Source organism: Trachypithecus francoisi, unplaced genomic scaffold (genome assembly GCF_009764315.1).
Source record: "Trachypithecus francoisi isolate TF-2019V2 unplaced genomic scaffold, Tfra_2.0 Contig01579, whole genome shotgun sequence".
Taxonomy (NCBI): domain Eukaryota; kingdom Metazoa; phylum Chordata; class Mammalia; order Primates; family Cercopithecidae; genus Trachypithecus; species Trachypithecus francoisi.
Genome location: NW_022681442.1, coordinates 9,531,769 through 9,556,763, shown reverse-complemented (window position 1 = coordinate 9,556,763; position 24,995 = coordinate 9,531,769). Strand labels below are relative to the sequence as shown.

At 39.1% G+C, this 24,995-nt stretch overlaps 1 protein-coding gene across 13 annotated transcripts in view; it reads right to left on the bottom strand.

Annotated features, from left to right (window-relative positions):
- The window catches only part of ATE1 (arginyltransferase 1), a 185,806-nt gene that overhangs the window by 103,293 nt on the left and 57,518 nt on the right, over positions 1-24,995 (bottom strand). For 12 of the 13 annotated variants that reach the window (XM_033180735.1, XM_033180751.1, XM_033180760.1 and 9 more), the window contains one exon: positions 20,102-20,134. The exons of the other annotated variant lie outside the window; for it this stretch is intronic. In XM_033180735.1, coding sequence (XP_033036626.1) covers positions 20,102-20,134 — 33 coding nt within the window. The remainder of the gene's footprint in view (positions 1-20,101; positions 20,135-24,995) is intronic. 13 annotated transcript variants of the gene reach the window in all.

Here is a 24,995-nt window from a genome sequence, read left to right as displayed (position 1 = left end):
TAGAGAAAAACTGGAAACTCACTACCAAATAATGAATTGGTGAATTACCTCAACTATCCATACTGTTGCACTGAGTATTCCATGCAGCAATTAACAACATAAGCATTTCATTACATGTCCTAACACAGAGAGGCTAAAAAACACCAAGAATGAACCTGTTTTTAAAAAAGAATAATCAACACTAAACAATACATATATACAAATTATTTAGCCCAGTAGAGGGGTATCCTCCAACTCTCTATACTCTCCTCTACCACCCCACCCCAACTAGGTCCCAAAGAGCTACGTCTTACAACAGTCCCTTAACGCAGTTTTCCAGGAGGCTCAGTCATCCATTCCTAGAGAAGCCTCCTTAACTCACTTACCATTCTCTATTTACTGCCTTGAGATTTCTACTTCGATATATGGGATTGCTGTATTTCCTCAAACCTTAGTCAAAAAGGTAATCATGTCTTGGTATCATGAAATAATTTTGACCTTGCGGACCCTCTGAAAGGGCCTCAGGCATTACCAGGCCATACTCTTGAGAATCACTGATATCCATCTATTTGGAAATACAGGTAGAAGAGCCTGCCAACTGTAAGTGGCAAATAGAAAGTGATCAGGTTATAGAATTCAAGGTCAAAAGATCTGGATTTGAGCCCTAACTCCACTGTATACTTTTCTGGCTATTTGAACTAACTAAGACAGTAATTTAACTTCTTTTAAGAGTTTCAGTGTCTAGGTAAGGGTATGGTGGCTCACAGCTGTAATCTCAGCACTTTGGGAGGCTGAGGCGGGCAGATCGTTTGAGTCCAGGAGTTTGAGACCAGCCTGGCAACACGACGAAACTCCGTCTCTACTAAAAATACAAAATAGTAGCCGGGTGTGGTGGCACATGCCCGTACTCCCAGCTACTCTGGATGCTGAGGTGGGAGGACTGCTTGAGCCTAGGAGGCAGAGGATGCAGTGAGGCAAGATTGTGCTGCGATTCCTCAAGGATCTAGAACTAGATGTACCATATGACCCAGCCATCCCACTACTGGGTATATACCCAAAGGATTATAAATTACTCTACTACAAAGATACATGCACACGTATGTTTATTGCGGCACTATTCACAATAGCAAAGACTTGGAATCAACCCAAATGTCCATCTGTGACAGACTGGATTAAGAAAATGTGGCACATATACACCATGGAATACTATGCAGCCATCAAAAAGGATGAGTTTGCGTCCTTTGTAGGGACATGGATGCAGCTGGAAACCATCATTCTTAGCAAACTATCACAAGAAGAGAAAACCAAACACCGCATGTTCTCACTCATAGGTGGGAACTGAACAATGAGATCACTTGGACTTGGGAAGGGGAACATCACACACTGGGGCCTACCATGGGGAGGGGGGAGGAGGGAGGGATTGCATTGGGGAGTTATACATGATATAAACGCCATGCACATGTACCCTAGAACTTAAAGTATAATAAAAAAAAAAAAAAAATACAAAAAACTAGTCGGGCGAGGTGGCAGGCGCCTATAGTCCCAGCTACTTGGGAGGCTGAGGCAGGAGAATGGTGTGAACCCAGCAGGCGGAGCTTGCAGTGAGCCGAGATCCGGCCACTGCACTCCAGCCTGGGCGACAGAGCGAGACTCCGTCTCAAAAAAAAAAAAAAAAAAAAATCAAGGGCTTGAATGAGCACTGCTGTTTGTCCTGCTAAAGAATTGTCTGTGCTTCTGCGCTTTTTTTCTGTGGGACAGTTGCTGCCAGTTGATTTTGAGAAGGATGACAGTCACATAGTCTGTCCTTCCTAAATGCCTACTGGTTGGCAGTGAAACTTGAGAAAACTGAAGCAGTGCCTCTTTGTTGAGTAGCAATACCAATTCCAATAAAGTCAGATGTGGGAAGTGAAAAAAAAAAAAAAAAAAAAAAAAAAAAGATTGTGCCACTGCATTCCAGCCTGGGCAACAGAGCAAAACCCTGTTTCAGAAAATTAAAAAATAAAAGTTTCAATGTCTTTTTTTTTTTGAGAAGGAGTCTCGCTCTGTCGCGTGAACCACCACGCCTGGCCTCAATGTCTGCATTTTTAAAACAAGAATCATACTACTGGTCAGTCTCAACTGTCATTAGCTGTGAGAAACAACAATATACAAATAAAAGCACTTTGCAGACTATAAAAAGTTTAGGTCCGTGTTTTCTTTTGTTTTTCTGGTTTTTTTTTTTGAGACAGAGTCTCACTCTGTTGCCCAGGCTGGAGTGTAGTGGCATGATCTCAGCTCACTGCAAGCTCCATCTCCTGGGTTCACGCCATTCTCCTGCCTCAGCCTCCCGAGTACCTGGGACTACAGCCGCCCACCACCACGCTCGGCTTATTTTTAGTAGAGACGGGGTTTCACCATGTTAGCCAGGATGGTCTCAATCTCCTGACCTCACGATCCACCCACCCTGGCCTCCCAAAGTGCTGGGATTACAGGCGTGAGCCACCGCGCCTGGCCAGGTCAGTTTTTATTTTTGGTTTTCAGGGGTCTGAATAGTACATCCTAAGACCGTATCTACAAAATTACATCACTAGCTAACTTAATAGCAAAGTTACTTAAACAGCAGTTATCTTTAATTTCCTCATACATAAATCTGCCATGTGATTAGCAATATTTAGTTTATCTTTACCAGTCTGCAGTTTTGCATATTTCAGATATGTGAAAGAATTAATGTAATTTTTCAGAAGTTCCTCAATTTCAAGGATTTAGCTGATAACGAAAAAAAATAATAAAGCTCACTTCTACCTATACAAAAGAAAAACCACCTTACATGTTGGGGAGAAAAGGAATGACTTCCGTGATTAATGACCTATGTGGTATAATACCAAAGGCACTGTGTAGAAATGACATCAATATTAATAGGTTAATTCTGGCTTCCAGCCAAACTGCTCCCAAAATGGGTGCATATTTACTCTGATAAAGTATACCTGTTTCTTTACCCACCTGCTTCCGTGTACCTCAGTTATGCCCAAAACACTGTAAAGGCTCAAAAAAACAGGAGACTGGAGAGTCATATACTAGGCATCAGGCCAGTATTTGAGGGGATTTACTAGGAAGTTCAAAGATAGGAAGACTGAAAGTCTTCAGGGACTTTAAGAAAGCAGAACCTGCCAGGCGCAGTGGCTCACACCTGTAATCCCAGCACTTTGGGAGGCCAAGGCGGGTGGATCACGAGGTCAGGAGATCGAGACCATCCTGCCTAACACGGTGAAACCCCGTCTCTACTAAAAATACAAAAAATTAGGCGGGTGTGATGGCGGGCGCCTATAGTCCCAGCTACTCTGGAGGCTGAGGCAGGAGAATGGCGTGAACCCGGGAGGCGGAGGTTGCAGTGAGCTGAGATCGCACTACTGCACTCCAGCCTGAGCAACATGGCGAGACTCTGTCTCAAAAAAATAAATAAATAATAGAAATACAAAGATGTGCTAAGCCACTGTGGCTTCAAAATCTATGATTTAAAACACTAAAACTAAAGAAAATTTTGAAGTAACAGTCTACAGTTAAGAAATGAAAAAAATAATAAAATTAATTTGGAAAATACAACGGGTAATGCTGTTAAAGTATCGCATAGTTTTATATATGTGACTTAAAAATCAAGTGCAACAGATTCCTAATTTTCTGGCTGACCATTAAACACTAAAGACAGGGGGAAATAAATTTAATATTATCAATAGAGCGATTATGAGTAATTTTTAAATTCTTTTCTCTATTTTCCAAATTTTTAGATATACATGTATTAACGCTATCATCAAAAGAGTTTTAAAACACTAAATTGAAGAATTACTAGCTCAGGTCAGGCATCCCAAACCCAAAAATCCAAGATCCAAAATGCTCCATAATCAGAAACTTTTTGAGCACTGACATAATGTTCAAAGGAAATGCTCATTGGAGCATTTCAGATTTTAGATTTTCAGGCTTGATATGCTCAACCAGTAAGTATAATGAAAATATTCCAAAATCTGAAAAAATCCAAAATCTGAAACACGTCGCTTCCAGGCATTTCAGATATGGAATACTTAATGTGTAATTATTAAACAGAACAGATAAGGAATGCTCAGCTTATTGTTAAAAAATAGGTGGTAGAAAGATTATCTGAAAAGAGTAATTATTGGGTGCCTTAGTCTATCCAGGCTGCTATAACAAGATACCTTACACTGGGCAGTTTATAAACAATAGAAATACATTGTGCACAGTTCTCGAGGCTGGGAAGTGCAAGTTCAAGGCACCAACAGATTCGATGTCTGGTGAGGGTTTGTTACTCATAAATGATGCCTTCTGTCTCCTCACGGGATGGTAGGGGAAGGTAGCTCCCTTCAACCACTGTTACAAGGGCACGTAATCCCATTATTTAGGGCAGAGCACATATAACGTAATCACTCTCCAAAAGGCCTTACCTCTTAGAATACTATGACACTGAGCATTAGGTTCTAACATATACATTTTGGGGGAATACCGACATTCAGACTATAGCACTGAGTATTCTTTCAGTGAAGCTCTAGGCTTGATTTTCTATTGACTGGGTTATTTTACAACTCTGCAGGTGCAGAGGTTAACTTGTAGATTTCTTGGGGGGGCGGGGCGGCAGGAACAAATAAGCCCAACGGTTATGGTTTACCACCATGAAAGACAATAACCAGTTGTTTTTATCTAATCTAGCAATCTCATCTCAATCTCCTATTAAATCACATGCATATATCTTAATATCTGTACATACTCTTAAATGCTCTTTGTACCAGTTTTAATGCCTTACTGGTTTTGCACTAATTGAGTCAATATGTGGCATGTGTTCATCCTCTCTATTTGCATGAAGGTCACAATTTTACCTTTTTAAAAATTATAGTCAGCAGTTCTGGAGGTCATCCACTGAGAAGCTCAAGTAGACTTGATGGAGCTAAGTAAATGAGAAACACACCTCACAGTCTGTTAAGCCTAACACATCTTTTCTTTGGCTCCCAAAGAGATGTCCATGCAGCCATAAAGCTCTAACTTTGACGTTTCTCCATGTATTTTTCTCCTTCTCCACTAAGTTTGTGCCTTTGTTCTTCTGGTTCACTCATGACCAACACATTATCCCCAATGATGGTAGTAATGAGAAAGGAAAAAAAAAAAACGGTCAGGCAGTTAGGATGCATCTTTGGTAAAACTCCTTCGAACACAGAAACACCCTGAAAAATCAAGCTGCAGGCACAAATAGAGCAACATGGGGAAAACTCAGGCTGCAGCTGCAAAGGTAAGAAAGCAAGGCCCAATGTAGAAGCCTTTGTTCTTGATGTAATCCATGGGCTCCCAGGAAAAAGTTTCCTCCCCTTTTCAGGCATGTACACGGTGGGTTCCATGGGAACTTGCACGGGGAGGGGTGGACCTTACCCAAAAACATACCACAGTTGCACAACCAAGCAAAGCGGTACTTTGTGCTTGCCTAAAGACATGCCCACAGGTGCACAGATTAAGGGGAGTTACACAGACAGCTTCACAGGTAAGGGAAGTTACACAAACAGCTACAGAGATGGAGGTGATTCTTATAAAAGCTTTCGTATTCAACTGTAAAAATGGCAACCCTCTCCCAGGCCCTATCTCTGCTGTGGACAGCTTTTTTCTTTTGCTTATTAAACTTTTACTCCAATCTCACTCTGTGTCCATGCTCCTTAATTTTCTTGGTCATGAGACAAAGAACTCCAGGTACTACCTCAGATGACAAGACTTAAATGTAGTGCACTGGCAAGACTGCAACAGAAATAGGTGGATTTCATTTATGGTCTCTGTTGGATGGATGACAGATACCTATTCTCTGTTGGATGACAGATGACGGAGAATCTGGTTTGTTAGTCCTTTTGTCTGTCTATTTGTATATTTGTGAGTTAATTAATTAAGGAGAACAGCTCCTGTGAGATCTGAAACGATTAGTTTCTGTGTTTACTTGTGATCTATGGCTAAAGTTGTAGAACTGAAGCGAAAAGCCTTCTACATGTTTGTGCATCTATAATTTGAAAAAGCCATTATTTCTCATTGTGTATGAAGTATTTTCCTACCTCCAGAGAGTATTAATAAATTACACGTTACAGTTCTTACACATAAGAGCTCTGTAAAATTGATTTACAAAGATAAGAAAGCATGTATATAAATTATTCTCCAAATTCACACAAACTAACTAAAGAAACTCTTAACAGAAACTGCTAGCTCAGAAACATTTTTAAGAATCCAAGTATAGGTCAGGCGTGGTAGCTCACACCCATAATCTCAGCACTTTGAGAGGCTGAGGTAGGCGGATCACCTAAGGTTGGGAGTTCGAGACCAGCCTGGCCAACATGGTGAAACTCTGGTCTCTACTGAAAATACAAAAATTAGCCAGGCATGGTGGTGGGTGCCTGTAATACCAGCTACTTGGGAGGCTGAGGCAGGAGAATCGCTTGAACCCAGGAGGCCGAGACTGCAGTGAACTGAGATCACACCATTGCACTCCAACCTGGGCAACATGAGTAAAACTACATCTCAAATAAAATAAAAAAAAAAGGAACCCAAGTATATATAACTAAGGTAAATATTTGGATAAATAAAGCTAGCTTAAAATGTTTGGTCTGAGGGGAAAAATAGTTATCTCTTTTCTCAGAATTATTAGTATTAAGTATAATACATGAGTGGATTTTAAAAATAATACAGGCATACCTGGCCGGGCGCAGTGGCTTATGCCTGTAATCCCAGCACTTTGGGAGGCCAAGGGAAGCAGATCACTTGAGGGCAAGAGTTGGAGAACGGCTTGGCCAACATGAAGAAACTCCATCTCTGCTAAAAATACAAAAATTAGCCGGGTGTGGTGGTGGGTGCCTGTAATACCAGCTACTCAGGAGGCTGAGGCAGGAGAATCACTTTTACCCAGGAGGAGGAGGCTGCAGTGAGCCGAGATCACACTACAGCACTCCAGTCTGGCTCCAGACAGAGCCAGACTCTGTCTCAAAAAGATAATAGTAATAATACAGACATACGTTGCAGGTACTATGGGTTTTGTTCCAGACCACTGCAATAAAGTAAATATCACAATAAGGCAAATCACATAAATTTTTTGGTTTTCCAATGAATACTGTTTACACTATGCTGTAGTCTATTATGTGTGCAATAGCACATCTAAATATAATATATATATATGTTGATTTAAAAATATTTCAGTGCCAAAAAATGGTGTTAGAAAAATGACACCAGCAGACTTGTTCAACATAGGATTGCCACAAACCTATTCGTAAAAAACAGCGTATCTGAGAAATGCAATGAAGCGTTAACAAAATGAAGGATGCCTATGTAGGGGTTGGTTTCCAGTGAGAATAGTTTAACTGAACTTCCAAAACTACTCATTGGTTTACTAATCAAAAAAGCTAACATCATACCTCTGTAACACTGAAGATTTTGAAAAATGTAAGTTTGTGTTCAACTAAATAATTATAATTCTGATAAACAATGTTTAAACATTTTTTATTTATAGTAAAATATCCATAAAATTTATTTGAACTACTCTTTTATTTTCATTGTTTACTTCACTTTGGGGTTTTTTAAATTTCAACTTTTATTTTAGATTCAGAGAGTACAGAGGCAGGTTTGTTACACAGGTATATTGTATGACACTAAGGTTTGGGATACAAATGGTCCTAACACCCAGGTAGTAAGCATAGTACCCAACAGTTAGTTTTTCAACCCTTGCCCCACACTTCCCTTCTTTATATCATAGCCTCCAGCATCTACTGTTCCCATCTTTAAGTCCATGTGTACCCAAGGTTTAGCTCCCACTTAAAAGCAAGAACATGTGGATTTCTGATTCTGTGTTGGTATGCTTAGGAAAATGGTCTCTGGCTGCATCCATGTTGCTGCAAGGGACATCATTTTGTTCTTTGTTATGGCTGCATAGTATTCCATGGTGTATATGTACTATACTTTCTTTAGCCACTCCACCTTTGATGGGCTACTTCAGCCACTGTGGAAAGCAGTGTAGAGATTTCTCAAAGAACTAAAACTAGTATTTGACCCAGCAATCCCATTATTGGGCATATACCCAAAGGAAAATAAATCGTTCTGCCAAAAAGACACAGGCACTCATATATTCATCACAGCTCTATTCACAACAGCAAAGAAACAGAATCAACCTAGGTACCCATTTTAACAATTTGTAAGTGTACAGTTTAGTGTCATCAAGTACATTCACATTATCATGTAACTATCCACGCAATCCATCATTTTTTTGATCATCCCAGACAGAAACTATGTACCCATCAAATACTTAACTCTCCATTCTCTCCTCTCTGCAGCCCCTGACAACTATCATTACACTTTCTATCTCTAGCCACTTGACTACTCTATATACCTCATGTAAGTAGATCATATAATATTTGTCCTTTTGTTACTGGCTTATTGCACTTAGCATAATGTTGTCAAGGTTCATCCAGCATGTGTGATTGAGAATTTCCCTCCTTTTTTAAGGCTGAATAATATTCCATCACCTCTATATACCATTTTGCTTATCCATTCATCCACTGATGAATACTTGGGTTGCTTCTAACTTTGGCTACCGTGGATGATGCTGCTCTGAACACTGCTATATTGTTCAAGTCCCTGTTTTTTTGTGTGTGTATATATGCACAAGTGGAATTGCTGGATGACGTGGTAATTCTACTTTTAATGTTTTGAGGAATTGTTATACATTTTTCCACTGCAGCTGTACCATTTCATGTTCCCACCAGCAATGCACAAGAGTTCCAATTTCTCTACAACCATGCCAACACTTACCGTTTTCCATTTTTTTTATGATAGTCCACCTAATAGGAATGAAGTAATATCTCATTTTGGTTTTGCTTTGTGTTTCCCCTCGTGATGCTGAACAAATGACAAACATTTTTATATATTTTGGTTTGGGTTGGCTTACCATAATTTTGAAGATCCTTAGGTAATTTTAAAACGTAAATTAATGTAAATCAACAACTTAAATAATCTTTGGATACCTGAATAGTTTCTATGTAGGAACAAACACTAAAACAATGGCCGTAATTAGAAGTTGACCTACTTTTCCTTATTATTGATGTATATATACTACAGAATAAGCTACATCTTTGGGATCTGTCAGTAAACATGCTCATCGTCGTCACTTTAAAATGTACATAAGAAGGTATAAAAGAGATATGTAAGGGCCTGGTGTGGCGGCTCACGCCTGTAATCCCAGCACTTTGGGAGGCCAAGGCGGGCAGATCACCTGAGGTCAGGAATTCGAGACCAGTCTGACCAACATGGAGAAACCCCGTCTCTACTAAAAATACAAAATTAGTCAGGCGTGGTGGTGCATGCCTGTAATCCCAGCTACTTGGGAGGCTGAGGCTGGAGAATAGCTTGAACCTGGGAGGTGGGGGATGCAGTGAGCTGAGATCATGCCATTGCACTCCTCCAGCCTGGGCAACAAGAGCAAAACTCCGTCTCCAAAAACAAAGAAAGAAAAAAAGGGTCTGTAAGAAAGTTGTGAAATCTGTGACATTTACAAACTTTCTCAGTCTGTTATAATGCTCATATAAAACAGTTACTTCTCAATGAGCTACCTCCCAGTTCTCCCTATGAAAGAAAATTTATTATTTTCTTAAGAGATGAAATTAATATGGATGGTTCAGGCCATATTAAGGGCAAAAATAAGAGACATACATTTGTGTAAGCAGAGTAATGGTGTAAGACTTGATTTTTAGGCTAGGCGTGGTGGCTCATGCCTGTAATCACAACACTATGGGAGGCCAAGGTGGGTGGATCACTTGAGGTCGGGAGTTCAAGACCAACCTGGCCCACATGGTGAAACTCTGTCTCTACCAAAAATACAAAAATTAGCAGGGCATGGTGGCAGGTGCCTGTAATCCCAGCTATTCGGAACGCTGAGGCAGGAGAATCGCATGAACCTGGGAGGCGGAGGTTGTAGCGAGCAAGATCATGCCACTGCACTCCAGCCTGGGTGGGCAACAGAGTGAGACTCCATCTCAAAAAATAAAAAATAATTTTTTAAAAAAAGACTTGCTTTTTAAGGAAAATGTGAGTAGGATTATTCCAAAGTGGCAGCTTATTACAGAACAAAACAGCATAGTGGAGACAAAACTTGAGAAAGTATAGTAAGGTTGGGGAAGTGAATTTTATTGGCTTTGGTCATAATATCTAAGAATAAGAAAACGGTATAATCCATGTTGACATGTTGGCTAAGTCCACTTAGTTTTGATGGACCTCTTTATCTGGAATACTCTTACTCTGTAAGTGAGAAAAGGAAGGGTCAGGGTGACTAAGGGGCTTGCCCAAGGCCACAAAGCCAATTTAGGGGAATGCTAGGAAAGACCACCGCCTGAAATTCCCACCGCTCAGTTCAGTGTCTGTCTCGCTGGACACTGCTTCTGCAGTCTACCATGCCAACACACAATCACAGTGTATCAACGTGCTCTAGTCAACATAAGAGGTAAGAGATTTTAGCCACTTACTAAACCAAAGAATGAACAAAGAAATTTATTTCTCAATGACGTCATTCTTTGAATTTAAATGTCTCCATGAAAGCAAAAAAGTTTACCCGGACATTCACAACTTAATACTAGAAGCAATGAAATAAAAATTTTAAAGAAACTTTACCAAGCTTATGTAATTGAGAAAGGAAGTACAGTAAATGTTTTTAATAAGTTGGACAGAAATAAGAAATTTACTTCTTCATTTTTACTGCAGAACAAATAGATAAATATCAGGATGTTATTTATTTTCTTTACTTTGACATTTCCTTTTATTTTAAATCCTAATTCTCCAACAAAAAGACTTGTAGTGAGGCACTGTCGAAAAGGCTAAGTAACAGAATCCCAAACTTCTCAATTCTACAGGTCAATGTTTATTAAGCACTCTAGTAAGCACCTGAGAATCCAGAGTAACTATCCTTACGTGAGCCCTTACTTAACGTCAGTTCAATTTGAGACTCTTGCTTTTACAATATTTCTTATGAGGGAAAAACACATCCCAGAGTGACAACCCCGACTGGGAACTCAATGACTGCCAACATCAAACAAGACTGACGTCCCCATGGAAACTAATCCACCCCAGGATTTACTATTCAAACATTTTCTGAAGCATTCATGCACATCTAATGGGCAATGAAAATTGTCAAGGCAGATGACCCTAATTTTCAACACAACTGAAAGGTGCTTGCAGCAACCCCACTACTTGCTAAAGGAAGACTGACCCAGCCAAAAGATGTCTTGAATGCCTTGGATTTTAAGATGTCTATACTAATCCAAGCCCCAAGCAGGAAAATCTTCAGCCAGGAAACTCCTGGCATTTTTTTATTTAATGTTTAGTTTTCTATTCTAAGTGTACTTTCTTTTATTCTCAGAATCAACTTTGGTACATTTATCATATGGGACTGGTTTCTAGGAAAAGACTTCCAGTTGATATCATGAGATATATGGCTACAACTTACATTGACTCAATTACCAGGTCACATCCAAAAACTAACTGAAGTACTGTAAGCCCTCATGACTAGAGTAACAACAACAATGTACTCCTATTTTCTGTTTTTGCCCAATGGATCAAGTCACAGCCTAGCTTTCCACTTCTGATTCAATTCAGTACCAAGAGCAGAGTGCCAATTATTCTCTGAAGATGTCTAGTCCCCCAAGTAGTTACCTCTTTGTTCCCTGGGCCTGGCTCTTTAAACACAGCTGAGCCTCCCAGGCCTTAGACCAGAAAGCAGGTAAAAGCTTCCCCCAATTCACCAGCTCAGCCCTCTTCCTAGCCTTATCTCCACTACTCTTGAATTTGGGCCAGCTCTCTGGATATTTTATTTTCGATGTTCTCCTCATTCAGTAAAATTAACTCCCTTCCTCAGCTTAACAACTCAACCTTTCGCCCACCTCGTCCCTTTATTGCTGCCTCTGCAAGCTACATACAGAACCCAGTTTTGAGTAACAGCCATTCCTTCTGAATTCTAGCCATTGGAGAGACCTTGACATCTACAGCTACTCCAAGCAATGATACTTCATACACTGACAGACTCAAGAGATGGTTAGGTTCCCATGGTTCTTTCTTTTCTTTCTTTGGGGTACAGTGGAGTGATCAAGGCTTGAACTCCTGGGCTCAGGTGATCCTCCCTCAGCCTCCAGAATTGCTGGGACTACAGGTACACACTACCACAACTGACTAATTTTTTTAATTTTTTTTTTTTTCTTTTTGTAGAGACGTGGTTCTGCCATGTTGCCCAGGCTGGTCTCAAACTCCTGAGCTCAAGTGATCTACCTGTCTCAGCCTCCCGAAGTGCTGAGATTACAAGCATGAGCTAACACGCCAGGCCTCTTTTCTTCCTAACAGCCAAACAAATACTACTGAGGTAGGAAACCTGTAGGACTTATTTGCCGGTCCTGACAGAACGAAATGAAAAAACCAGCAGGAACCAGCAGATGGCATCAAGAGTGTCCTCTAGTTGCCCTTGCTGTTCATTGGCATAAGACACTCCCACCAGTGCCATGACAGTTTACAAAGACCATGCGACACCCGGAAGTTACTGCCCCCTTTCCAGAGATTTCTGAATAATGCACTCCTTAATTTGCACGCAATTAAAGGGGGGTATACATATGGCTAGCCAACACCCCATGCACTGCTACTCTTGAGCGTACTGTGTTGTAGTGTTGTTCATGCCTCCTATTTTACTTCTAATTTCCTATCTAAATGTTCTATCAATTACTGAGAAAGTTGTCCTGAAGTCTCCAACTACTACACTTCTCCCTTCAGTTCTATTAGTTTCTATTTCTTGTTATCTTGAGGCTCTGTTAAGTGGGTCACATTTCAAATTACTGCATATTCATTTGATGAACTGACCTTTTTATTGCCATGAAATGTCACTCTTTCTTCCATCTTTGCCCTGAAATCTACTTTGTTTTGTTGTTGTTGTTGTTGTTGTTTTGACACAGAGTCTCTTTCTGTGACACAGTCTCTTTCTGTGACACAGAGTCCAGCCTAGGCTAGAGCGTACTGGCACGATCTTGGCTCACTGCAACCTTCGCCTCCCGGGTTCAAGCGATTCTCCTGCCTTAGCCTCCCGAGTAGCTGGGATTACAGGCACTCGCCACCACACCCAGCTAATTTTTGTATTTTTAGTCGAGACAGGGTTTCACTATATTGGCCAGGCTGGTCTTGAACTCCTGACCTTGTGATCCGCCTGCCTCAACCTCCCAAAGTGCTGGGATTGCAGGCGTGAGCCACCATGCCTGGCCACCCTGAAGTCTACTTTGATAAGAATACAGTCACTCTGACTTAAAATTCTTAATTTTTAAATTTTTTTCATTTTTATTTTTAGAGATGTGGTATTACTCTGTTGCCCCGGCTGAACTGCAGTGGTACAATCATAGCTCACTGCAGCCTCAAACTTCAAGGCTGAAATGATCTTCTTGCCTCCGTCTCTCTCACAGCCTCCGTCTCTCTCACAGCCTCCGTCTCTCTCACAGCGGGGACTATAGGCACACGCCACTACGCCCAGCTAATATTTTTGTTTTTCTTTTAGAGATGGGGGTTCTCATTATGTCGCCCTGGCTGGTTTCAAACTTCTGGGTTCAAGTGATCGTCCTCCCTCAGCCTCCTGAGTTGCTAGGATCAGGCATGAGCCAGCTTTCCTAGGATAAGTATTTGTATAGTAGTGTTTTACTCTAGTCTTTTACTTTTAACCCATCTATGTCTTCGTGTTTAAGATGGATGTTGATTTTTTCCTTTTATCTAGTCTGACAATCTCTGATTTGTAATTGGAATGTTTCAATCTGCCCTAATAGTATAGTCACTGGCCACATGTGGTCACTTAGCCTTAAGTTAACTCAAATTTTAAAAATTTAAAATTCAGTTCCCAAAAAGCTCATTAGTTAATGTATGACAGCAGTCCCTAACCTTTTTGGCACCAGGGACTGGTTTCGTGGAAGACAATTTTTCTATGGACAAGGATCAGAGGGGAGAAGGGGAAGGTGTAGGGATGAAACTGTTCCAAGTCAGATCATCAGGCATTAGATTCTCATAAGCAGCAGGCAATCTAGCTCCCTCGCATGGGCAGTTCACAGTGGGGTTCACGCTCCTATGAGAATCTAATACCACCCCAGATCTGACAGGAAGTGGAGCTCAGGCAGCAACGCTCGCTCACTCGCTGCTCACCTGCTGAGTGTCACAGTTCCTAACAGGCCACAGACCAGTACCGGTCTCAGTCTGGGAACTGGGGACCCCTGATGTGTGACCACTGGCTAGTGTCGAGCGTGCAGATGTTCAGAAACAGAAATTACCAAGAAGCAGAGTTTTCACTTAGACCATTTGTATTTAGTACCATCATAATCAGTAGGGTTGAATTTAATTGGGCCATCTTGCTATTTGTTCTATCTGTCCCACATGTTTTTTGTTTCCTTTTTCTCATCTTTTGTTAGACTGAAAACATTGTATCATTAAATTGGCTTATTAACAATACCTCTTTGTACTTTTTTTTTTTTAAGGCTTTTCTAGGGATATAGTTTTCAACAGGGAGCTATTTTGTCCCCCTAGGGACACTTAGCGAAGTCTGGAGACATTTTGTTGCAACTCAGGGGGGTTGGTCCTACTGGCATCTAGTGAGCAGAAGCCAGAGAGGCTAAGCTTCCCATCACGTGCAGCGCAGCTCCTCACAGCAAAGAATTATCCAGCCCAAGATGCTGACAGTACCAAGGTTGAGAAACCCTGCTCTGGGGCTTACTAAATACTCCCTAACAGGCCGGGCGCGGTGGCTCAAGCCTGTAATCCCAGCACTTTGGGAGGCCGAGACGGGCGGATCACGAGGTCAGGAGATCGAGACCATCCTGGCTAACACGGTGAAACCCCGTCTCTACTAAAAATACAAAAAAAACTAGCCGGGCGAGGTGGCGGGCGCCTGTAGTCCCAGCTACTAGGGAGGCTGAGGCAGGAGAATGGCGTAAACCCAGGAAGCGGAGCTTGCAGTGAGCTGAGATCCGGCCACTGCACTCCAGTCCGGCGACAGAGCAAGACTCCGCCTCAAAAAAAAAAAAAAAAAAAAAAATACTCCCTAACTAATCACTGTCTTCTTTCAAATACTATCATATCACTTCATGTAATGTTAGAATCTTAACCACATTCTACTTCCTTCCTATCTTGTGATTACTGTCACATACTAGTAGCTGTGATATTGAGCACCTACCTAGTCTACCTCTCTGGGTTCAGTTTTCTTCCTAAGAAAATTGGGAATATCTACCTCAATGAAATTCTGTAAGAATTAAAATAAGGAGAGTGGAAAGCACAGTACCTACACTAGAGGTGCTAACTTATCAGTAAGCTATTATCCTATTACTACAGAAAATGTTGAAATGAAGGAACAGAAGGACACACCTGAAGAGAAACCTAGGTGACCTACATTCACACCTGGTTTAACTTTTGTTATAAATGCCTCTCCTATAGCTCTCTACCTACGAAAGTGACAATGAGACTGCGCCCTACTGGACTGGCTGGCAAAGTTTGACTCAGAAGAGAAATTCAAGAATCTTTCGGGCTCTGATATATAATCCCTTTTATTTACCTACATTTAATTGAAGACATCTGTAAGTAGTGCCACACAAAATGTAATTCAGACTTAGAAATGTCAATAAAAATGTCTGTTAAGGCCAGGGTCCGGTGTAAGCCTAGCAGGGGAGTACATATCAGCAGCTACAGAGCCACCCGAAATTAGGGATCTAATGGAAATATGTTGCCTGACTTGACGAGGTGATAAAAGCTCTTTTCCCATAAAGCTTAATGAGCTCTATTAGTCTTCAGCTTACAGGAATGTAAAAGGGTCAGCCCCACAGAGGGAAGTAACTGACTCTCCACATATGGTCCATTCAAATGACAACATATCAAATTACTGATGTAATTACTATAACCTGACAATTTCATTAGATTCATGAGGCAGTTAACTGTTTAGGACTTACAACAAAGGGACATGGTTCACTCATAGTCGTCGTTGTGGAGAAAGTGAAGTTTAAAGTCAGCTTTGTTTTCAACTGCAACTCTCATGTATTTTACTATCTCTGCCAGAATAATTTGACTTCTATTCAAAATTAAAGAAGGTGCTGGGTATAGACCATATTTGTAATTTTCCTTCTCCAGCTAAGTCATAAGCTTAATGGCAAAATTAAACATTCAGAGACTCCCAACACTCTCCTGCCTTGCCTTTGCTTTGGCTCTCAGGCGCTATGTGGTGGCAAAGCAACAGCAGCCCCCGGCTTAGTGCTGCTGCTGAAGACTTAAGGGTAGCTGCCACTAACTTAAGCGCTCAAGTGGCCCCTGTGGAACTGCAAACTAGAAAAATACCAACAGAAAACCCGCAAAGTATTTCCCATCAAGAAAGGAGACTTACATTGGTCATCTTAATTTTGATGTTTCTTCCTCTCCAATGTTACAAACCCAGTAATAAAAAAGATAATTAACCAAGGTAAATACCACTCCAGATCATTAAGTGATGAAAGCAGACAGAAACTATCATTAAACTCTGGATGCTTTCCCTTCTACTTTTCACCAAAGATTGAAGCTTTCACACATATATTCCCAATACTTAACAAGAGTAGCAATATGTAATTTAAAAGTATATATTTGTGGCCGGGCACAGTGGCTCATACTTTTAATCCTAGTACTTTGGGAGGATGAGGCAGGTGGATCACTTGAGGTCAGGAGTTCAAGACCAGCCTGGCCAATATGGTGAAACCCGTCTCTACTAAAAATACAAAAACTAGCCGGGCATGGTGGCAGATGCCTGTAATCCCAGTTACTTGGGGGGCTCAGGCAGGAGAATTGCTTCAAATGGAAGGCAGAGGCTGCAATGTGCTGAGATTGTGCCACTGCACTCTGGCCTGGGTGACAGAGCGAGACTCTGTATCAAAATATATATATATATTTATTTATTTATTTATATACACTTTATATACTCTAGTTGCAGCTAGTGTACTCTAGGTACACTCCAGGACCTATCTATAACTGAGAGCATCCAAAGATTACAAAGGACAAAGCTCTCAATCTGAAGTAGCTACAATCTAACTGGAAGACAGACTGTTAACCGTATTAAAATGTAAATATTGGAACTTGTCTACTTTCAGCTGAGTCCTGCCAAATTATAGATGAAAGACTGCTACTCTCAGTCTCAGTCCCACAAAATTCATTCATTCATTTGTTCATTCACTCATTCAACAAATACTTATTGACTCAGTGCCTACTGTGTTCTACTTATACTAAGAATGGAAACAAGAAAACAAGAAAAACAGGGTCCTCTCTCAAAGAGCTTACATTTGAGAGACGTCAACTGTTAAGATTTACTGAGAAGCATCTTTGCCATTGGTGAGTAACAGCCTTAAATTGCTACTTGCCCCAGTAAAGTGGACATCAAGCTCAAGCCTCCTTATTGGTCCCTGTATAGGAAAGCCAACCCAGCCTAACTGCCTTCTGCTAAATACCCTTATTCCTGTTCATTCCTCTAAGCTTTTGCTAAAATGAGAGCACAGCATTACACATTATCAACATTATCTCATCTAAGTTCCTGCCAGCCCCTTTTTTCCAAGGTTAGATGCTGTTTCCACATCAAATCAAAGAGACTCCCCTGATGTATATCTGTCAAACACTGATTACAAGAAGCATTACCAAAAAGCTACCAATGCACCTCTACCTACTGTGGGCCCTTTACTGGAAGAGTAGAGGATAAAACAACACTTTGTAGTTGTTAACATTTTGTGCATCTCCTTTCTACTTTTCTGTGCACTTAAATTGTTTTCAAACTGAGATCTGCATGTATAATTTTGCATCATGCTTTTACCTCTCAATATATCAAATGTATTTTATATGTGTTATTCATCAATATATACTCATGAACACTTATTCATAATCTCCATTTTAATGGTTGTAGGGTGGTCTATCATATGGCTGTGTCATCATTTATTTGACCTGTTCCTGTTGTACATTTAGATTGTTTACAGTTTTTTACCGTTATAAATAATGCTGTCATACATATTTTTATGCAAGTTTTGTCCCCATCTTTGATGAACTCTCTGACAGTGATTCTTGGAATGCAATTACTCCACCACAGGTATGAATGTATATAAAGCTTTTAGTGTATGTGACCAAGCTGCTTCCTAGAAAGGATGAAGTTTATAAACATCCCATCTCATTATATCTTGTCAAGCATTCACTTAAAAAATAAGATATCTTGATAGGTTAAAAAAAAATTGTAGATCACTGTCATTTTAAACTGCATTTCTTTTACTATTAATAGGATTAAACAATTAAAACACATTTATTACCATTTGTATTTTATCTTATCAATTACCTGATAAAAATCCAACCAAATTTTATGAAAAAGAAATTCATATTGCTTCTAAAAGATCATTACATTAAGTATAACCTTTTCATCATACTTTACCCAAGTTACCTTTTAGCTACATTTGTTTTCACGTACAAAATTATGAGTCTTTACATAATCAAATTAATTTTTTCACTCTTTGTTTTTTGATACTTTCCATTGCTTTTGAAGTGAGAAAGTGCTTCCATAACTATAGAGCAGGCTATAAAACTTACATTGTCTTCAACTTTTTTATGATTTGGTTTTCGCTTTACACCTAACTCTTAATTAAAATTCTATCTGCCAGACACTGTGCTCAGTGTTTGCCACAGATCATCTCATTTAATTTTAATATCCCTGTAAGTATTATTATCTCCGTTTTTAGATCAGGAAAAAGGGCTCAGGAGTCAATGACTTGCCCGTGGGCTACTCAGGCCTCTCTCATTTCAAAGCCTAGGCTCTTTCCACTATACCATTCTGCTTCCCCGTTGATCCTGGATACTTAGACAATGTGACCAAGCCTGGATGGGACTACCCCCACCGGTCTGGTCCATTTCTCCTGGTGACCACTCAAGCTGGCTACCACACGTTTTCAATGTGCCACTGTGGGCCACACCACATTATCAGCAGTAATAGTCTCAATAATCAAATAAACAAAACGTTATAAAAGCAGAAATGGTCTCAGAAAGGACACGGTATTGAGGCTAAACCCTAAAGAGGAATATGATTTGAACAAGTTGGGAATGGGAAAAGCATAAAATGAAATAAACAATAGGCACAAAGGGAAGGACAAGTGCAAGGCAAGGAACAGAGTCTCATCGCGTGGAGCCGAAGCCTAAGAGGAGAACACAAAATAGTGCCATGATGTAACTAGCATAGTTTATAACTGCTCCCATTTCCATCACCTCATCTGAGAGGTAGGAATTATTATTTGCATTTAAAAGATAAGAAAAATGAGGCTCAGGGCAGTTATGATTTACCCAATGTCATATGGTTAGTAAGTGAAGGCAAGCTCTTACCTGGTTTTGGTTCTAAGTCCCACTACCTCTTCACATAACTCTGCTTCCACCCTTTCTCTACTTTCTTTTCCAAGTCTCGGTGATCATCTACAAGTTTTTCTGCAATTGCAGCTCATAATGATATCTAGTTCTCCAAATATCTAATAGTTTTTTCTTTATCTCACAATTTTATCACTGGATTCTCAGTTTTACATTGAAAACCATGATGAGGATTAAATGAAAAAGTGAATGAAGAACCCAGAATATTGCCTTGTTATAATAGCAGCTCAATAATTTTGCTCTTCTCTTGTCAACTCATGGATTTTAAAGTGCTGTCTCTAACTGAAACTTCCTTGAAGACAGCCTTTGCCTCTGATTTTTCCAGCTTTCTTTTAATACCATGGCAATTTATAGAATATAAGGCTGCTGTTAAATAAACAGGAGTAATGACGATACAACAAGGCTCTTTAAAATAAAGGACTGATTTCTCTCTACTTATTGAGAAAGAAAATATACTTAAAAAGAGGCAATAACCTGTCATGAAGGTGAACTGCTACTGATATAACTTCTAGAAACTTTTATCCAAAAAAAAAAAGCCTGCAGTAACTCACTCCATTACTGTTATTGAAGAATATATGTGTCACACCAAAATGAGCACTCCTAAATTGTCAAATAAATGCCTAATGAAAGATGTCAATATGGTGTTCAATTACCAATTCTAATATTAAGGTCAGTGAGTAACTCTTACCTCCAAGGGTGAACTGCAAAGGAATCTTGTGAACTGCAGAGTCAAATTTGAACAGAATCCATTTCATCCAGTAAACAGACAGCAAAAACAAACACAGAGAAAAAGAAAAAATTACTATACAATTTTCTAGTAAATCCACTTAAAGTGAACCCAAAGATTATAGAAAATTCATGTGTCCATAAAATTCATCCAGAGAATAGAAAGGTTCAACCTAGTCCGCAGGAGGCACCTGACTACTTGAATTCCTTTCAATAAACATTCTTAAAACTCTGTATAAAAGCACATAAAGCACAACAAATCAGCCCTAAAATAGTTTGTTTAAATTTTATCTCACAACTCCTACATAACAAAAACACCTTTTAAGGAAAAAAATCAGCAATCTTCCTGACCCTAAATTCGACAGGCAAAGTTCAATAAATGCCAAGAGAAGAAGATATAACCAATGAGGAGACCAAGAAAAGGGGAGAGGAAAGACCAAGAGAGAGGTCAGGTGAGTGAGAATGAGAAGGTGAGGTTTTAGCTCCACAATCTGGCATTTCATCTGTGGTCTTTACCCTGCTCTGATCTTTCTCTTTTCTCAGTCCCATATCCCCTTCCTTCCTTCCCTCCTCCTCTCTCCCTTTCTCCCTTCTCTCTCACCTTTCTCTTTCTTTTTATGACACACATAGAGGAATATAGAATATCACCTGAAACTAAATGCTATATGATCAGCATTTAAACAAACAGATTATAGAGGGGGACAGAAACAAATGACAAAGCAAATTGTAGGATACCTCTGAAATGAGGACTGTCACATAACTTCATGCATACACATGATGGTAATTCATAATGTTTTCAGAGATGTTATTTACAGATTCAACATTTCAAATCCTTTGAGATTTACTGTAATAACACCCAAATAATACACACTCTTGATCTTTCTAAATGCAAATTAACTACAATAAAACACAATGACAGGCCTGTTTCCAAGCACTCATGAACTTCCTCTCCACAACAAAGCTAGTACTCACAGGGAATACAAATAACTTGTATTCTCTTTTAGAGTTACACATTGAAATATTTATCAATGAAATTATAAGATATCTGGGATTCCCTTCATGATCATTGGAGAAGTAGGGAGAAAAGTAAAATGTAGTAGTATAAAATAAAAAGACTAGCTGGGTGGTATATGCCTGTAATCCCAGCACTTTGGGAGGCCAAGGCGGGTGGATCACCTGAGGAAGGTCAGGAGTTCGACACGAGCCTGGCCAACATGGTGAAACCCTGTCTCTGCTAAAAATACAAAAATTAGCTGTGTGTGGTAGCAGGCGCCTATAATTCCAGCTACTTGGGAGGCTGAGGCGGGAGAATTGCTAGAACCTGGTAGGTGGAGGTTGCAGTGAGCCAAGATCGCGCCACTGCACTCCAGCCTGGGCAACAAGGGCGAGACTCCGTCCCAAAAATAAAAAACAAATAAAACAACTAGACATGATATTAAATAAGTGAGGACAAGAGATTAGGGTTCATCACCTGATTCTACCTACTTTGTAAATGTTTAAGGTTTTCTATAACAAAGTTTTAAAAAGAAACCACACACTCCCACCAAAAACACTAAATATATTCTTAGAATATCACTAATGCATACCAAAGCCATTCAATTAAATAGTATCATTTAGGCCCTAGTTGACAGTATATCAAAATGTAAACGCTTCAGTAGGAAGGAAAAAAAAAAAAAGAGAGAAAAGAAAAAAAAACAAAACGCAAACAGTAAGTTTTTCTTAGTATCAATATGCAGTTTGATTACATTAACTCTTAAGGTAACTTTCTGAAAGTGCAAAGTATACCAAAATTTTAAGATTTCTTAATGCTGACATGAAGCAATTAATTTTATTGAAATTTAAAATGCAAGCTTTGTGGTCTTGGATTCTTTCATTGTAGCCCAACCTGAGACAATCTCTACCCTTCCTCCCAAGAATAAAAAGTGCCAGTTCAAAGCCTAGCCAGTTTTAACAGTGGAGAAAAATGAGGCATGGTAAATTTTGATTTTAAAATCAGAAATTTGATACTGAAGGGTTCTACGCTTTTCCCCAAAAGTGAATGTTAACGTCATACACATACTTTTGAATTTATAAGCAAGTCATGTTCAGTAGTAATTGATGCATTAATTAGGATGGAAGTTACTTTAAATAACAATGAAGACAAGCATATAAATGCTGTCTACAAAAACTAATGTCTCCTTGAAGCTCCAACAATTTATACACATTTTTGGCATGTGTCCAACATTTGTGTCACAGCTTTTTCAAAACAGACCTAAAAAATTCTCACCCTGCTTGAAGCCGCCAAAATGTGAAATACATAAGTAAAAGTTTTCAAACCTAAAGCAGTAAAAACAGAATAACAAATCACAAGACACACATTAACACTCCTATTCCCATGACATGAAAAAGATTTCAAAAATGCCATCTCTCTATTAGTGCATCAGTAAAACCCATTTTTCATGTTTCACTTCAGTTAATTACTTAGTAAATTCTTTCATAATGAAACTGTACATATTACATTCAGTAGAAATGGTAATACTTTGAAAAAACATTACTTAGTAAATTCTTTCATAATGAAACAGTACATATTATATTCAGTAGAAATGGTAATACTTTGAAAAAACAATTATAAAAAATGAGACTGCAAAATACATTTTCTATATACACTGCAATTGAAAGTAGAAATAGATTCCTTAACAATCACTATCATGATGTCTGATCAGTATTAAAAAGGACTGTGGCTCAACTTTGCTATGAACCTAAAACTACTAAAAAGTAAAGTCTATTAAAAAAAAAAAAAAGACTATGGCCGCACACAGATGGTAGGACACATTAATATCACTTGTCTGATATGACTATATTAATAGGACTACTTAATAATAAATAATGGGTAAAGTTAGTAGTTAAGAGAAAGATCCTTTTCAAAATATTTAGGCATAATATTGAAAAAATAAAAAATATAATATGTTTTACAAAATATCTGATTCTACAGATGGGCATACAATTTTATCATTCTAATAACAATCAGAGGTTAACATAGCCATATTCTTTATCTCCCTATGTACCCACTTTTAAAGATTACTTTTAGGAAGTCTCTTGATTGAACATAGTTGAATAAAGGAATAACTTGCATATTTGGCTTTTTAAACTTAACAGCTAAGATTCCTGTTCGTAACAATATTAGTAACACTATTAATTTGATTCACTTGATAAAATGTATAAAAATTCTAAATGCCAATTATTCTGTCAGGTCTTGAATTTTTTTTAAAAATGTAAGAATTATGGCCTATATTTAGAATCCAGGCATAAAAGCCATCAGTATCATTTTTGAAATCCTGTAGGCCTCTAAAAAGAAAAAGGATACACACAGACAGCGCTCATACTCCACAGCTTCTTACTGACCTTGCTTTTCTTGACGTATTCCCACTTACCAAGCCTGGTACCACTGTTCTATTCATCATCCGTAGCTTGACTCACGACATAATCCTTTCTCATTCCCTCCAAAGAAGCACTAAATGCTTACCAACATTTTCTAAACCATTTTCCAAGTGCACAAAATTGTAGTTAGATCTCCCATTAGTTACAATCAGTAAGTTCTTTTTCTAAGTACAGGATTGGTGGGAATAAGGACCAAAGAAAATACGCTGCTAATTTTGTCAAAAGATCCTAGCAATTTGGATCTAATGACTTCCTTTTTGGTGAGTTAAAAAAAAAAAAAAAGGTCCCAGAAAAATAATAATTATTTTCTCTTTGTAATATAAACTATTCAACAGATAATTCAAGCCACTTTGTTCCTGAAATGCCTTATCTGTTTAATAAGTAACCATGGTTAAATTCCTATCTTTTAAAGAAAAAGGAAACACTCAACACTAAAAGGCAAATTTTACAAAAGACAAATCACAGTTTTTTTCTAACCCAAGGAACACCACTGAGGTGCGTCTCTATTTGCCAAAGTGAAATTCCAAATCTTATAACTAGTCATATCAATTATCCAAAATTTCTTCACACTAACAATATATACTTCCAGTTGTATTTCCTGGGCCTTTCACTTATTGTACTCTACTTCCACCTACTGTACTATAATTTATCAGGGGACAGGGCTGATTATTTTGGGTTATAATCTAATAAAACCTTTATTTAAAAATTTTGCAATTATCAATCTAAATTACACCTCAATATAAAATACTAAGTTCTTCTATTAGGAATTTGGAAGCCTTAACTCAGTTACGACTCTAAATTATGTTAACGTAAATAACATTTTAGACTCCCTTCCCATCCCTGTTCAATTACTGGCACACATTTACACTATAAATAACTGGTAGTTCTAAGGCAGTGCAAAACTAGGTTTTATGTCAAGAATGTCTCTGATAAATCTACAATGCTAAGAAATTAATTTGACTGCACAAAAGAAAAAAGTTTTATTATTTCACATTTCATTGCAAAGAAAACCTTCAAAGCAGCCAAAAGACACAGCTAGTGCCCATTTAAAAAGTCACCAAAAGACTCAGAATTGGCCGGGCGCGGTGGCTCAAGCCTGTAATCCCAGCACTTTGGGAGGCCGAGACGGGCGGATCACGAGGTCAGGAGATCGAGACCATCCTGGCTAACACGGTGAAACCCAGGCTCGACTAAAAAAACTACAAAAAACTAGCCGGGCGAGGTGGCGGGCGCCTGTAGTCCCAGCTACTCGGGAGGCTGAGGCAGGAGAATGGCGTGAACCCGGGAGGCGGAGCTTGCAGTGAGCTGCGATCCGGCCACAGCACTCCAGCCTGGGTGACAGAGCGAGACTCCATCTCAAAAAAAAAAAAGAATGAGAATTAAATCTGTATTTAACAAGGAGTAGAAACTAAGGTTTGAGAAGATCTTATTTAACCTAT